General features: G+C 57.8%; 1 protein-coding gene across 2 annotated transcripts; it reads left to right on the top strand.

Annotated features, from left to right (window-relative positions):
* Window positions 1-14: 14 nt before the first annotated feature.
* Window positions 15-14224, top strand: LOC102944006 (ADP-ribosylation factor-like protein 3). Of its 2 annotated transcripts, none has more exons than XM_043552824.1 (7): window positions 15-350; window positions 1355-1474; window positions 10365-10508; window positions 10601-10741; window positions 10989-11039; window positions 13200-13385; window positions 13547-14224. In XM_043552824.1, the coding sequence occupies exons 1-7, from the start codon at window positions 180-182 to the stop codon at window positions 13592-13594; spliced, it is 861 nt and encodes a 286-aa protein (XP_043408759.1). In that variant the 5' UTR covers window positions 15-179; the 3' UTR covers window positions 13595-14224. The 2 variants fall into 2 exon arrangements, with proteins under 2 accessions (XP_043408759.1, XP_037763779.1); XM_037907851.2 differs by having other exon boundaries at window positions 24-350; window positions 10601-10717.
* The last annotated feature ends 1466 nt before the right edge of the window (window positions 14225-15690 follow it).

The raw sequence follows: 15690 nt of genomic DNA, 5'->3' as shown, positions 1-15690 counted from the left end.
TGCTACCGCAGGAAGTGTCACTATGGAAACCAAACCGCAGCTAGAACTGGGGTTTGCAGAGGAGCCTCCCTCCCTGCAGAACAGGCCCCCCCCCCCCCCGAGCGAGGCCAGCCCCCCGCCCCAGGGCCGCACGCCCCGGGGCCCGGCTCTGAACCCCAGCACCGCCGCTCCCGCAGCAGATGGGGCCTGGGCGCTCAGAGGTGGCAGCTGGCCCTGGCCGAGGCCCCTGCAATCGAGGAAAGAAGAGCCACAAACGCAGGACAAAGCCACGGGGCTCACGGGAACGTCCTGCTGACGGGCATGGGGGCAACTCAAGTGATGAGAACCTGGAGAGACCAGATCCCTCTAAGGTACGGCACTGTCAGAGCCCTCACCGCAGCGTCCGAGCCCCTCACAGCCAGTACCGCATCCCCTCGCCCCCGTCGCTCCCCCGGGCAGCAGGGCTGGGCCCTCGCCCCCGTCGCTCCCCCGGGCAGCAGGGCTGGGCCCTCGCCCCCGTCGCCCCCCGGGCAGCAGGGCTGGGCCCTCGCCCCCGTCGTTCTCCCGGGCAGCAGGGCTGGGCCCTCGCCCCCGTCGCTCCCCCGGGCAGCAGGGCTGGGCCCTCGCCCCCGTCGCCCCCCGGGCAGCAGGGCTGGGCCCTCGCCCCCGTCGTTCTCCCGGGCAGCAGGGCTGGGCCCTCGCCCCCGTCACTCCGCCGACGCCCCGGGCAGCAGGGCGTGGGTGCTCAGGACCATAAGCTCCTGGCTTCTCTCACAGTCTGCTGACCAGCTCAGTCTGGGCCCAGGATGGACAGCTCGTCCAGAGGCTCCACCACTTCACCGGGACTGTCACTGCGTTCTGCTGTGTCGCACCTGTGCACGCCTCCAGCATGTCCTCCAGCCCCACTGCCTTCCAGGGCTCCGGCGCCGTACCCAGTGCACCCCAGCTCCGTACCCAGTGCACCTGCTCCCTGCTGGCATGGGCCCTGCCTGGGGGCTGCTGCTCTCACCTCTGTCCCATAGGGCGTGGCAGATGGGCTTGGGTGACCTGCCTGGAAGGCTGGTCTGGGCAGCCAAGGCCCCTTGATGCTTGGGGAGACCTGCCGTGGGTCTGGGCTGGCTCCTCCCCTCAACTGGAACACAGTGGTATCACCAGCGGGGCTCTGAGCCTCAAGGACCCTGCAAGGGTGGGAAAGGGGCTTTGCCCCAGGCTGTTCTCCTTCCCCTGTGGCTCAGGGCTGGGCCGGTGGGAGGGGCTGGCAGGCTGGGTGACAGCTGGCTGGGGGATTTTCCTAGGGAGGTATTTAATGCTGTGGGTAAATGGAGGAACAGCAGCTAATTCTGGAGCTTTAATCCTCTTGACCGTGCTGGCGAAGGGACGTGTGTCAGGCACGCAGCCGTGGGACGGGACCTGGCCCCGAGCCCAGAGGAGCACCCAGCGCCCTGCACCCTACAGAGGATGTAGAGTCTCCCAGACCATGGGCGAAGTACAGAAGGTAAGTGGGGCCGGCTCCCAGCTAGGTCCCTGTGGGGCTGCCTCACAGGAGGGTGGGTGCTCAGTGTGACTGTTCCAGCATTGGGACCTGGGAACCCCAAACCCTCCCCGCTGAGATGGCAGACCCGGGGCCTGATACTCCCAAGAGCGGGACCTGTCAGTGTGTGTGGGATGGGGGGCACTGGAAAGCTGCCCCAGTTTAATCTCTCCAGAGCGAAGCAGCAACTGGAGGGCAGGGCCTAGGCAAAAAGGGGCAGAGCCTGGCTCGCAGTCGGCAAGGGGGGCAGGGCTGGGATCAGCAAAGTGGTGGGAGGCCAGGAACTGGAATCGCCCTGGGGCACCAGGATGGAGTCAAAATACACCATGAGGCCAGAGGCTGAGAGCTGGGATGGGGCCAGGTGGCTGGGGGCCTGAATCAAGCTGGGATTAGCCCAGGGCTCTCAAGGGGCCTGGCTTGAATTGCAGATGAAAAACCTGCCGAGCAGCAGTCCCAAGGGATGGGGGCAGCAGCAGCCCTTGGCTTGGTCCCATGAGGTTCTGGGGCCAGCCCCAATTGTCTCCACAATTCCCTACAAGCCTCCCCGCCTCCATTACTGCCACGCTTCTGTGCCAGCTATGGACTGGCTCCAGAGCTTCACTCTTAGCACAACACGGCCGCTGTGCTACTCATGAGACCCTCTAACGTGCCGCCCCGTCTGCCCGAGGGCGGATTGAGAAAGGTGCATTACAGCTGAACAGTAAGGGACAGTACCCCTCCCCCTTCCAGTGCTACATTCCTACCCTGTCCAGGATTTACAGTGGCACGCTGTCTCTGAAGTGCTGTATGGATCACTCTGTTAAGTGTCCAGGTGGCATACTGGCTTTCTAATTATGTGACCTGAATGTGTAACAACTTGGTCCTCTGCCTGTCCGTTAGTTTCACCGACTGGCTGTAGCAGGTTTGGAATCTCCGAGTCTTCTTGTTCTGCACCCACCATCTGTAGAGTTTGCTCCATTGATGACTCTTTCCAAGGAACAAACTGTAGATGTTGATGGTTTCTGTTGAACTCTCCCCAGTCAGTCTGGATCACATGTGGTCTGGGCGATGAATTCTTTTTCTTTACAAGAGCTGGAGTTGTCAGGTTTTTTTCCTCCATCAAGTTTGCCAAGAACATGGTCCTCAGGTGCTAGACCCGGCAGTTCTCTGAGTGATGTCTGTTGCAAAGCTGTTCATAAGCTCTTTAGCCTTTTGATCCAGTTGGGCTGCTCTCTTCATGTATGGCCATGCTGGAGATTGTTCCAACTTTGGAAAGGAACCTGTCGCTCTGAGTTGTCTTCCCATCAGGAGTTGTGTGGGGCTATCTCCAGGAGCTGCTATCTGTGTTGATCTGTAACTCGGAAGAGCCAGGAGTGGATCTTCCTTCTGCGGGATTTTCTTGGCTGCCTGTACAGCTCTCTCAGCCTCTCCATTTGCTTGTGAGTAATGTGGGCTGCTAGAAATTTAATTGATTTAATTGAGGATTGGTCCTGCTTTGAGCAGGGGGTTGGACTAGATGACCTCCTGAGGTCCCTTCCAACCCTGATATTCTAGGATTCTATGAATGAGAGCAAAGTTGTGTTTTCTACAGAATGATTGAAATTCTGCAGCAGTCAGATGGGGTCCGTCATCCATCACTAGTTGCTCTGGAATATGGAAATGAGCAAAAGTGCACTTCAGTTTCTCGATAACACTGCAACATGTTATGTCTTTCAAGTATGTTATTTCTGTACACCTGGAAAAACTGTCAATGACAATAAGATCATGCTGTCCTCCGAATGGGCATAAATCTGCAGCTAGTCTCTTCCAAGGTCTGTCTGGCAGGGGCGTTGCTGTTCAAGACTCTGCGTGTTGTGTTGGTCTGTTCGTTCTGCAGTGTTCACGTGCTCTACTCTATTCTTTATGTCCTTGCTGATACCCAGCACCAACACCGACTGGATGGCCCATTCATGGCATTTAGTTACTCCTTTATGTCCTTCCTGGGTGAGGTTTAGGATTTCTCCTCTCCTTTTGTTGGAATTACAGTGCAGTTGCTTTTAACCATGAGTCCATTTGACTCACTTTAACTGTCCGTGTTACGAAGCGTGGGGGAGTCAGGGCCCTGTACCCTTGTTTCCTGCGATTCACAGTCACCGTGACTCCCAGCCAGCCGGTAGAACAGAAGGTTTATTAGAGACAACAGGAACACAACCCAGAGCTTGTAGGCACGAACAGGATCCCTTAGTCAGGTCCTTCTGGGGGTAGGGAGATTAGACCCCCGCTCTGGGGCTCTCCCCTCTTCCCTAACCCATTCCAAACTGAAAGAAAAACCCTTCAGTGTCTCACCCAGAATCCCCCCAGCTCCTCCTCCAGCCTTTGTCCAGTTTTCCTGGCAAAGGTGTCACCTGGCCCCAACCCCCTCCTGGCTCAGGTGACAGGCTCTCAGGTCTCCCATCCCCAATGAAACTCCCCTGCCACATTCCCAGGTCAACACTCCCCCCTCCCTGCTGCGTCTCATCTCTCCCCACTTCAAGACTGAACTGAGCGGGGTCACTCTGACCAGTGACCTGGGGAAGTTCGGGGCCCCCTCTGCGGGACAACGCATCCGCTATCAGGTTGGCACTTCCCTTCACGTGAACCACGTCCATGTCATAATCCTGCAGGAGCAGGCTCCACCTCAGGAGCTTGGCATTGGCTCCTTTCATCTGGTGCAGCCAGGTCAGGGGAGAGTGGTTGGTGTACACGGTGAAGTGTCGCCCGAAGAGATATGGCTCTAGTTTCTTGAGGGCCCACACCATGGCCAGGCACTCCTTCTCGATGGCCGCGTAGTGTTGGTCCCGGGGTAGCAACTTCTTGCTCAGGTACACGATGGGGTGTCTCTCCCCCTTTTCATCCTCCTGCATTAACACTGCCCCCAGCCCCGTGTCTGAGGCGTCGGTGAACACCATAAAGGGCTTGTCAAAGTCTGGGTTTGCCAGAACCGGGCCCCTGACCAGAGCCTCCTTCAGCGCCTGACCAGAACCTCTGGGGCTCTATGAGTTCCTGATCCTGCCTTTCGACCTCAAGGGAGCACCGGCCACCTTCCAGCGCCTGGTGGACCAGCTCCTGAGGGGGATGGAGAGTTTTGCCGTGGCGTACATTGATGACATCTGTGTCTTTAGCCAGACCTGGGAGGACCATGTGTCCCAGGTTAGACAAGTGCTGGACCGACTCCAGGGGGCCTGGCTGACCGTAAAAGCAGAGAAGTGCAAGGTGGGGATGGCTGAAGTGTCTTACCTGGGCCATCAGGTGGGGAGCGGCTGCCTAAAACCAGAACCAGCTAAGGTGGAGGTGATCCAGGACTGGCCCGCTCCCCACACCAAAAAGCAGGTACAAGCCTTTATTGGGATGGCGGGGTACTATCGAAGATTTGTGCCCCACTTTAGCACCATAGCTGCCCCCATCAAATCTTCGATAGTACCCCGCCACCCCAATAAAGGCTTGTACATGCTTTTTGGTTTGGGGAGCGGGCCATGTCCCTCAGCACTCCCTCCCCTCCAGGGCAGGGTCTTGCGCCTCTGGCAAGGTACCGTCCCCAAGGTCAGGGGGCAGTGCCCCTCGCCGGTTCTGGCTACGGGTCATGACCAGGGCACCCTGGGGGTTGCTGGGCCAGTCCTCTCGGTCCCCCCCCTCCATCAACACCTCAGTAGGCAAATGGTGGTGCACCCCCATATCCTTGGGGCCCTTCTTGGCCCCCCATTGCAGATGTACCCTCACCACAGGCACCTTGAATGGGGTCCTGTCCACCCCCGTCAGGGTCAGGTAGGTGTTGGGCACCACCCGATCTGGGGCCACCACCTCGGGCCGGGCCAGCGTCACCTCCGCCCCCGTATCCCTGGACCTTCCTCCCATCCACCTCCAGGGGAACAAGGCACTCGCTTCGCAGGGACAGCCCTGCGCCTACCCTCTAAAGTGAGAATTTAGAGTCTGGAGCATCCAGCCCCCCAGAGGTGCTGGTCTTCCTCCCTCCTGAGCAGTTGGACAGCTGCCAGCCCCCCTTGCATGAGCAGCCTGGCCCTCGTCTGGCTGGGTCCCTACCCAGTTAACCCTGGGTGGGTTCAGTCTGCTCAGTCTGTCCCTGAGCTTGGGGCACTGGGTCTGTACGTGTCCTCTCCGGCCACAGTGACAGCAGCTCATGTCCCGTTGATCCCCTCGAGCGGATCGATTGGACCTGACGCCAGATGTTCCCCTTGAGAGGGGGTTTTCTATATTTCCCTTTTGGGAGGTCCTATGGTGACTCTCTCTTTGCATCGTGGGGGGCCTGTTCCTTTGGGACTCCTCCCTGCCACTCCCTGACCGACTGTTCACAAACTCATCGGCCAGCTGCCCTGCATGTTGTGGGTTCTCTGGCTTTTTGTCCACCAACCATAGCCTCAGGTCGGATGGGCACTGTTCATACAGCTGCTCCAGTACAATTAGGTCGAGCAGGTCCTCCTTAGTTTGGGCCCCAGCTGTCCACTTGCGGGCATATCCCTGCATCCAGATAGTCAGTTGTAGATATGTGCCCTCAGGGGTTTTACACTGACTCCAGAACCTTCTCCAGTTCACCTTGGAAGTCAAACTCTTGTAGCAGGGCTTTTTTGAATAGTTTGTAGTCCCCTACCTCCATCCCTGTCATTCGGCTGTACACCTCCACGCCTTTGGGGTCCAGTAAGGGGGTGAGAAACTGGAGCCTGACTGCAGGGTCAACCCTGTGCAGCTCGCAGGCGTTCTCAAAGGCATTCAGGAAGTCATCTATGTCCTCCCCTTCCTTACGCTGGGCCAGGAGGCCCTCATCAAAGCTCGGTGCCGTCTTGGGTCCCCCCTCACTCACTGCAGCCGGAGGCTTGCTGATCCTCAGCCTGGCCAGGTCCAGCTTATGCTGCCGCTGCTTCTCCCATTCTGCTCGCTCCTTCAGCTCATGCTGACGCTGCCTTTCATGGTCCTGTCGCTCCTTCTCTCGATCTTCCAACTCTCTCAGTCTCATCTCCCTCTCCCATTCCAGCCGCCGCAGCTCCAGGGATGGGGAGCTCTGGTGGGAGGATCCCCGGCTGGCTGCTGGGGTCAGGGTGCCCTCGGTATTCACTGGGCTCCTCTCAGCCCCTACCCTAGGCATAGGTAGGAGGGGTCTCAGGATGCCCTCCGCAGCCGTCTGACCCCTCCCAGCCGGGTCAGGCACCGGGGCCCACGCTGCCTCTGCTGGGCGGCTTCCCTCAGAGACAGGGATCGGTGCATCCAAGCGATCCTCCTCCTCCAGCTGGGCAATCAGCTGCTCTTTGGTGAGCCTCCCAGTGCGCAGCCCCCTCTGCCTGCACAGCTCCACCAGGTCACTCTTAAGGCATTTAGCGTACATCTCCCTGCTGGCCACTCGCAGGCCTGTGTGCTCGCAGCTCCCCACGGCTTCCAGGAGGAACCCCTAGTGTGCCAGCCCTTCTCCAGGTCACCACCTCTCTCCCCGGGTCAAGCCGCAGACTCCTCCGCCCCCGAGACTGCTCGCCGCAGTCCCCAGGGGACCCTGTTATTGCAACAGTCCTCGCTGGTCACACACTCCCAGGGGTTAAGCGTAGCTCCTCCGCCCCCCGAAACCGCTCTTCTCTGAATCTTCAGCACGCCTGGTCCTCATTAACCCCCCTTCGTTTTACTGCTCCCCCGTCACTTACTGCAGGAAGCGCCGTCCACGGAGTGCAGTAGATCCCACCGCTGCCACCAGTTGTTACGAAGCGTGGGGGAGTCAGGGTCCTGTATCCCCGCTTCCTCTGCGATTCACATTCACCGTGATCTCTCAGCCAGCCAGTAGAACAGAAGGTTTATTAGAGATGACAGGAATACAATCCAACCCAGAGCTTGTAGGCATGAATGGGACCGCTTAGTCCAGTCCTTCTGGGGGATAGAGAGCTTAGACCCCCTGCTCTGGGCTCTCCCCTGTTCCCTAGCCCACTCCAAACTGAAGGAAAACCCTCCAGTGTCCCAACCAGCCTCCCCGCAGCTCCTCCTCCAGCCTTTGTCCAGTTTCCCAGGCAAAGGTGTCACCTGGCCCCAACCCCCCTTCTGGCTCAGGTTACAGGCTCTCAGGTCTCCCATCCCCTATAAAACTCCCCAGCCACGTTCCCAGGTCAACACTCCCCCCTCCCTGCTGCGTCACACAATGTACCACAAAGTAGTGTCTTGTAATGTCCTTCGTGTCCTTTAGATACTTGGGCCAGCCGGCCCTAAGGGAGCGTAGAGCTGCCTGAAGTTGCATGTCTGCTGAGGTTGGTTTTCTGTAGCAGGTCTAGCCTCTTTTGTGACGCTGGTCTACGTGTGCGCACAGCATCCACGTAGGCCTTTGCAGCATCTGTGAGCTCGGGTGGTTCGTGCAATGCTGGCTCTCTCACAGAGTGTCTGCAACCAACCGATTTTTCCCAGGGACATACTCTGCAATCGGGTTACATTGTATTAACCTTAGCAAGAGATGCTGGCATCTCCGCAGTGCTTGATCCAGGTCTTTTCCATTGAGGAGGGTAAGACAGAGTTCACTCGTGACTGCGGCGCCTCCTGCTGGCTGTCCTGGGGATTAGCTCTGCTAGCTGGTGCATCCTCTTCTGGTGGTGTCTCGCTGCTGTCACTCCCAGGAGCATGGCACCCTCTTCATGGCCCAGCTCTCTGGACGTGTCGTGCTCTGATCTCCCCGCTTCCGGGGGCCTGCAGTCTGCTGACGTCCAGCCACTTCCCTCAGTGGCTACCGCAGCCAATTTTCTGGCCACTTCTTCAGTGGCAATCGGCAGGGGGGGGGGACCTGGGCCCACCTACTACTCTGAGTCCCAGCCCAGGGACCCTGTAAATGGCAGCCACGTGCTGCATACCCTCAACCTCTCAGTACCTTTCCCTGGGCCATTTCCCCATGGCCCCCAGCACCCTCTTTGCCCTTCCCTCAGGGCATCAGCCTGCAAATTCCCACAGCCAACCCAGAACTGTCCTTAGCTCCCCCTGGTCACTGCTAGTAGCACTGCTCTGTCCAGGGTCCTGGCTCTCCTTCCTCTGCCAGGAGCCTGGCCTGACCTTCCCTCCTCAAGCTCCAGGCAGCTATGGAAGCTGCTCTGCCCTGCAGCTCTTCTTCTATGGGCCTGCCAGGCCCTGATTGGCTGCTCCTCACAGCCCCTCTCTAATTGGCTGCCTCCTGCGTAGACTCCCTAGGGCTCTATTAACCCCTTTGGGGCCAGTGTGGGGCAGTCACCCCATCACAGAGGGCTACAAGTGGTTTATGGTCTGTTATCAGTGTAAGTGAATACAATCCACATAGATCTCTGTAAAGTTCTCACGTGCTTGCCAGCCACTCCTTTTCAATCTGTGCCAATCGTTTTTCCACTTCTGTGAATGTGCAAGAGCAAAATGCAGCTGACTTCTACTCAGAGCCACGTTGTTGCAACAATTCACCACCTAGGCCAGAGCTCCTTGTGTCTCCACTGGTCCCCATTGTGGGTTTATTCCCATAGAACTTGAGAGCTAGAGCTATTGAGGTCATTTATTTTACCCTTTGAAGACAATTTCTTGATTTGGCCCCATAGCCAAGATGTGTTGGACTTCAATAGTTTATTCAGTGGTTTTGTCACTGCAGAAAGGTCGTGTGGGTACCAACCAAGGTAATTCACCAGCACCAGCAGGCGTCTCAGTTCTGGTACATTCAATTCTCAAATTACTTTTCTTTCTCAGGTCTAGGACTGATTCCATCTTTGTTTATTGTCTCAGTTTGGGGTAGTCAGAAAACAAACTTCTCCTTGTTTAGCTTTAGTCCAGACTAAATGATTAGCCTTGGGACCTCGACAGTTTTGGTGTGTTCTTCCCTCAAAGACCCATATATCAGAATATTGTCCATGCAAATGACAACTCCATTTGTGTTCATTAACAGTTCCGCCATCTTTCTTTGGAAAATTTCAGGCACACTGGTAATCCCAAAGGTAATATTGGAAATCAAAATCTACCAAACGGTGTGATAAATGTAGTCAGTTTAACACTTCCTTTGGCTACTGGAATTTGCCAGAGTCTCCTTGAGGCACCCAGCTTGGAGAATCCTGTACTTCCTTTCACTTTGGGGAGGAAATCAGCCAGTGCTGGGAGGACATATTTTTTTCCCTTACAACTGCTTCACCGAGTCTTAAGATCCACACCGATTTGTATTTTCCTATTTTTCTTTATAGCCAGTACCATTGGGGCACACCGTGTTGTTGGCTCAGAGATTTTTCTCGGTTATGCCAATCCATTTAATTCTGTTTAACTCAGTTTCCACTCTATGAAGTAAGTGGATAGGAATCCTGAGAGGGGTATGTATGCTGTATGGTGCAGCATTGTGTTTTAGGATTATCTGTACTGGATCTCCTTTCAAAAGTCCAGTATCATGAAATATCCCATCGAGTTCTTCCACCTTTCTCACTAGGCCATCCTGGCTGCCATGCTGCGGCTGAGGAGGCTGTTGGTCTGTGGTCCTTTCATCACATACACACTGAGTGCTCAGCTTGTGTCTTTGAAAGCTATTTCTGTGGTGAACTGGTCCACACAGCTCAGAGTACCTCCAGGGCTAGTCAGAGTGGGTTGGGTGATTTCAGCTCTGGGAGGGGTTGAAGGTGATCATAAATCACTTCTGAGATGGCTGATGTCAGCTCTTCAGTCAATTTTCAAGTCCAATTGTCTTGCCATAAATATTCAGTTTCACTCTTCAGGCAGGTTCTATGTCATCACATGTGATAGATCCCAGAAACAATGGCTCATGGTTGTCTGGTATCAGTCAACTCCCTGACTGCACCCCCAGCATGTCTTCTGAACCAGCTCAGACCCACCCAGCCAAGGATACCTGGGGGGCTCTGGGATGCAGCCCCATCCACACAGGGTCCCCTTGTCGTTGCAGGGGCTGCTCGCTGTCATCCAAAAGCTCAAGGGCTCCGTGGAGCAGGAACTGCGGATCGTCCTGCTGGGGCTGGACAATGCTGGAAAAACCACACTCCTGAAGTGCTTGGCATCGGAGGAGGTCAGCACCATCACCCCCACGCAGGTAGGTGCAGAACCCCGGACCCAGCGCACAGTGGATGAGGTGGGCTCTCCTTCCCTGACTGGACTTACAGCCTGGTTTGCTTCCCTGTGCAGGGGTTCAACATAAAAAGTGTGCACTCGCATGGCTTCAGGCTGACCGTCTGGGACATCGGTGGGCAGCGTGCCATCCGCCCCTACTGGAAGAAGTACCTGGGCCATACAGACATGCTGGTGAGCATGGGGCCTAGCCCCCAGGTAGGCAGGGCTGGCCCAAGGGGTGAGCGAGCCCCACGGTCCCATTCACAAGGCAGTGTTGGATGCTGGACCTGCTGGGGTCTAATACTGGGGTTCCACAGCAAGAGCCGTTGTCCCACCTGCAAAGGGAGAACTGGTGGCCCACCCTGGGGTGCCTGGGGGACAGGGTGCCCATAAAGGTGGGACTGGCAGGGTGCCAGGGGAGCAAGAAGTGCACGGATGACTTTCCCTTTTGTTCCTGTGGCAGATTTACGTCATTGACAGCGCTGACAAGAAACGCTTTGAGGAGACCGGGGAGGTACGATGCGGCTGTGCCCCTGATCAAATTTCAGGGGCCTCCCTGAAAATACACTGACTGTGGGCAGATTGCTCTCGACAGTGCATGTGCTGGGGCAGGTCACAGATGTGTGTGCTTCTGGGGGTCTTTGGGACCAAGCCTTAGCCATGCTGCTGGAGCAGCTGCTTTGCCCAGTATAACAGCGTGTACTGGCCATTTAAGACTTTTCTGGGGAGAGGGCAGTGGTGAGCTGGAGCCGGTTCGCACAACCGGTTGTTAAATTTTGAAGCCGGTTTAGAACCGGTTGTTAAAGAGGTGGCCAAACTCCGGCCCACGGGCCACATCTGGCCTGCAGGACTGTCCTGTCCAGCCTGCCTGAGCTCCTGGCTGGGGAGGCTCCCCTGGCTGAGAATCCCTATTTAATTTTCACTCACCTGGCGGCGCTCCAGGTCTTCAGCAGCACTTCGGTGGCAGGCCCTTACTTGCTCCAGGTCTTTGGCGGCACTTTGGCGGCAGGTACTCCAGTGCCGCCGAAGACCTGGAGTGAGTGAAAGACCCGCCGCCGAAAAGACCCAGAGCGACTGAAGGGACCGATTCTTCAGATTTTGGCAGCTTATCACTGGGAGAGGGAGGTATATCTATGGGGTGCAGAGAGAACCAGGGTTGTTAACTACTCATTTCTGAGAATAAGCTGGGCTGGACCCCTACGCCTGCTGAACCTCCCCCAGTCCCCCACAGAGGGATTGCTGGGAAATGTATCTGAGTGGTAGCCGTGTTAGTCTGTATCAGCAAAAAGAATGAGGAGTACTTGTGGCACCTTAGAGACTCACAAATTTATATTTGTTAAGTCTCTAAGGTGCCACGAGTATTCCTTGTTCTTTTTGCTGGGAAATGTAGTTCCCTGGCACCCAGTTGTATCCTGAGCTGAAGGAAGGCATGGCAGGCAGCAAAGGGGCTCGTGGTGAGGAATGTTTCCTCCCCAGCTCGTGAGCCCCATGACGCTGATGGGACCTGAGGCCCAGACCAGAACACACCTGAGGTCACAGAGTCCAGGACAGAGCCAGGACCTTAACCCACATCCCAGGCCATAGTCAGAGGCCGGGGTCAAGGCTACCCACTGTCACGGAATCCCCAAGCGATGCTGTGGAAATGCTCCCTGAGAAGCCAGTCAGGACTCTGGGGCAGTCGCTTTTCTGTGAGCAGACTGTCTTCAGGACACACAGCTCACACAGCTTCCACCTTCCTGGATCTGATCCCGGAGCATTCAGCATCCTCTGCCCCTCCGTGTGCTTCCCACAGCGAGTCCGCTCAGGCGGAGCTCCTGGGGAAGCCAGAGGGTCCTGCACCCCAACTTCGCAGTCAGACGTGACTCTCAGCCAGACAGTAAAACAGGTTTATTAGACGACAGGAACATGGTCTAAAACAGAGCTTGTAGGTGCAGAGAACGGGACCCCTCAGTTGGGTCCATTTTGGGGGGCAGTGAGCCAGACAACCACGTCTGCACTTCACTCCATGTCCCAGCCAGCCCCAAACTGAAAACTCCCTCCAGCCCTTCCTCCTCTGGGCTTTGTTCCTTTCCCAGGCCAGGAGGGCACCGGATTCCTTTGTTCTCCAACCCTTTAGCTCTCACCTTGCAGGGGGGAAGGGCCCAGGCCATCAGTGGCCAGGAAACAGGGTGTCAGCCATTCTCTGTGTCCAAAAACCCCTGCACACACCTGCCCTCTAGGGCTCTGCAATGATCATACACCCTTACCCCACCCCCTAGATACTTAAGAACTGCTTAGGGGAAACTGAGGAACCCCCACACTATTCAGAGGAAACATTAAGAACAGTCCCACTTCGTCACACCCACCGGTTACACATGCTGGGCTTTCCCTTTGGAAGGGGACTGATGTCAGGAAGGGCTGTGCCAATTCCAGTCAGCCTCAGAGAGGGTGAAACTCCCTGCCCTTAGGGGTTTGGCCTCTGACCCCCAGAATCCTGCTGGGTTGACAGTGTCCCTGGGATCCTTGCAGAGAAAGTGCCGGCTCAGTGACACTTGGTGAGGAATGTCCCCACAACTCATTATCCAGATCCCACATGTGTGACAAGGTGGGTGCAAGCCCCTAGAATGAGGCTCGGGCAGCAGAGCCCGGCAGCTGTCTGCGCTCAGGGCCGACGGCTCGCGCTGTCTCTCGGCAGGAGCTGGCGGAGCTGATTGAGGACGAGAGTCTCACCGGGGTCCCTTTGCTGGTGTTTGCCAACAAGCAGGATCTGGCAAGTGCAGCACCAGCTGCAGAGATCGCAGAGGGACTGAACCTACCTACGTATCGGGACCGCCAATGGCAAATCCAGGCCTGCTCAGCCCTGTCTGGGGAAGGAGTCCAGGTATTGGGGTGAGGGCCAGAGGGGCAGAGGAAGTCCCAGGGTTGGGGAGGTCAGCGAAGAAGCCTAGGGGCCAGTGATATGGCAAAGAGACCCCCGCAAGGAATCAAGCCAGGGGACGCTGAGAGGGGCCAGTGCTCACACAGGTCTCTTGTTTTTAATAGGATGGGATGAACTGGATTTGCAGCCAGATCACAAGCCGGAAGAAGTGACTGAATCAAACTGCAGTTCGCACAGCCACGCTCACCAGCTCCCAGAGATTCCCAGTAGTAGGCCCTCCCTGTGCCCCTAGCCCCAGGCTGCTGAGCTCAAAGGGCCTTTCCCGGCCAAGCTCTCATTGCTCATCAGCTTCTCTGCAATGCCTCATCCTCCTGGGTTTCATTTGGTCACTGGTGTATCTGCAGTTCCTGAATTGTGGAGGGCACTAGCAAGCCTCTAGACCAGCGTTTTTCAAAGTTCGGGTTGCGACCCAGCACTGGGTCGCTCTGGCCAGCACTGCCAACTGTGACGTTAAAAGTCCCGTCGGCAGTGCTGCCTAGCAAGGCAGCCGTGTGTCTACCTGGTCCGACACCCCGGAAGCAGCCAGCAGGTCTGGCTTCTAGGCGGGGGGCCACGAGGCTCTGCGCGCTGCCCCCATCCTGACTCTGTACTCCCTTTGGCCAGGAGCTGGGGCACTGCCTGCAGCCGAGAGCCACGCGGAGCCGGACCTGCTGCTGGCCACTTCAGGCACAGCATGGTCCACGGAGCTAGGACAGGTGGGAAGCCTGCCTCTGCACACCCGCCGTGCCCCAATCCCCTGCCCCAGCCCTGATCCCCCCCCTGCACCCCAAACCCCTCAGCCCCACCCCAGAGCCTGAACCCCCAGCCCAAAACCCTGATCCTCTCCTGCACCCCAATCCTCTGCCCCAGCCCTGAGCCCCTCTCACAGCCTAAACCCCTCATCTCCAGCTCCGTTGGATCATGGGCATCAACAATTTTCTTCAACTGGGTCGCTGGAAAAAAAGTTTGAAAACGACTGGTCTAGACCTGCAGTTCTCAAATTGTAGGTCGGGACCCCAAAGTGGGTCACAACCCTGTTTCCATGGGGTTGCCAGGGCTGGCATTAGGCTTGCTGGGGCCTGGGGCTGAAGTCAAAGCCTGAGCCCCACCACCTGGGGCCAAAGCTGAAGTGCATGGGTCTCAGGCTTCAGCTTCATCCCTGGGCAGCAGGGTTCACATTACAGGTCCCCCTGCCCAGGGTTGAAGTCCTTTGGCTATAGGCCCCCTCCCCACACCCACATAGGGCAGTAGGACTTGGGTGGTCTCAAGCTTCAGTCCCCACTTTGGGATCATATAGTAATATTTGTTGTCAAAAGGGAGTCACGGTGCAGTGAAGTTTGAGAACCCCTGATCTAGACCTAAAGTCCAGCCAGGCTCTCTGTAGTGTGGTGTGCAATTGTTAGGAAGGCTGCAATTTTATGCATGTGTGCACAGCATGCAAAGTCACACAGGGCGGAGGATGTCATTTTGTAGAGCAAGATGTCATCCTCCATGCATTTCTGGGGGGCGGCCGGAACCATCCCCTGGGCACAGACAGTCAGGAAGTCAGAGTCAGCACGTAGCCACACAGGCGGCACGCTACTGCAGTGGCTTAACCCGCAGGCTGCGTTACTTATCTGTACCCCTGCAGCATCCCGGCAAGCCGACCCCACAAGGCAACGCTGCCTGAGAGGAGTTACTGGGAACCGGCCAGTTCAGAGCAGCCCAAGGAGCTTCTGAAAGGCCGGACCCGAGGGGCCGCCTGAAGCCGGACAGTCCCACGCCGAGTCCACTGGCTCTGCACAGTGACACGACACCCGCCGGGCACGGGCCTGCGGGGGCTGCAGCCTGCACCGCAGCGAGAGGGGGCCAGGGAGACACTGCCACTGCCCCAGCCCCAGCCCCCGCCCCGGCTCCCACCCCTCCCGCTGCCCCAGCCCCAGCCCCCACCCGGCCCCGGCCCCTCCGGCTGCCCCGGCCCCCACCCAGCCCCTGCCCGGCCCTTCCGGCTGCCCCAGCCCCCGCCCAGCCCCTCCCGTTGCCCCCTCCGGCTGCCCCGGCCCCCGCCCCTCCCACCCACCCCCAGCCCCCCGGCCCCAGCCCCTCCCGTTGCCCCCACCCAGCCCCAGCCCCTCCCGTTGCCCCCACCCAGCCCCAGCCCCGGCCCCGGCCCCGGCCCCCGCCCCTTCCGTTCCTGCTGCCCCAGCCCAGCCCCGGCCCCAGCCCTCCCGCTGCCCCTCCCGCTGCCGGGGGGCGCCTGCAGCTCCGCGGGGCCGGCCAGGCAGGCGCC

This window comes from Chelonia mydas, chromosome 8, assembly GCF_015237465.2.
Source record: "Chelonia mydas isolate rCheMyd1 chromosome 8, rCheMyd1.pri.v2, whole genome shotgun sequence".
NCBI lineage: Eukaryota > Metazoa > Chordata > Testudines > Cheloniidae > Chelonia > Chelonia mydas.
This window is presented reverse-complemented; position numbering and strand designations above follow the sequence as displayed.

Excerpts from the sequence above, each read along its gene's own strand:
- LOC102944006 (XM_043552824.1), top strand. The coding sequence starts at position 180 with ATGGGGCCTGGGCGCTCAGAGGTGGCAGCTGGCCCTGGCCGAGGCCCC. Across the intron at positions 351-1,354 it reads AGAGACCAGATCCCTCTAAG|GGACGTGTGTCAGGCACGCA; the intron begins GTACGGCACTGT and ends GTGCTGGCGAAG. Across the intron at positions 1,475-10,364 it reads CCATGGGCGAAGTACAGAAG|GGGCTGCTCGCTGTCATCCA; the intron begins GTAAGTGGGGCC and ends TTGTCGTTGCAG.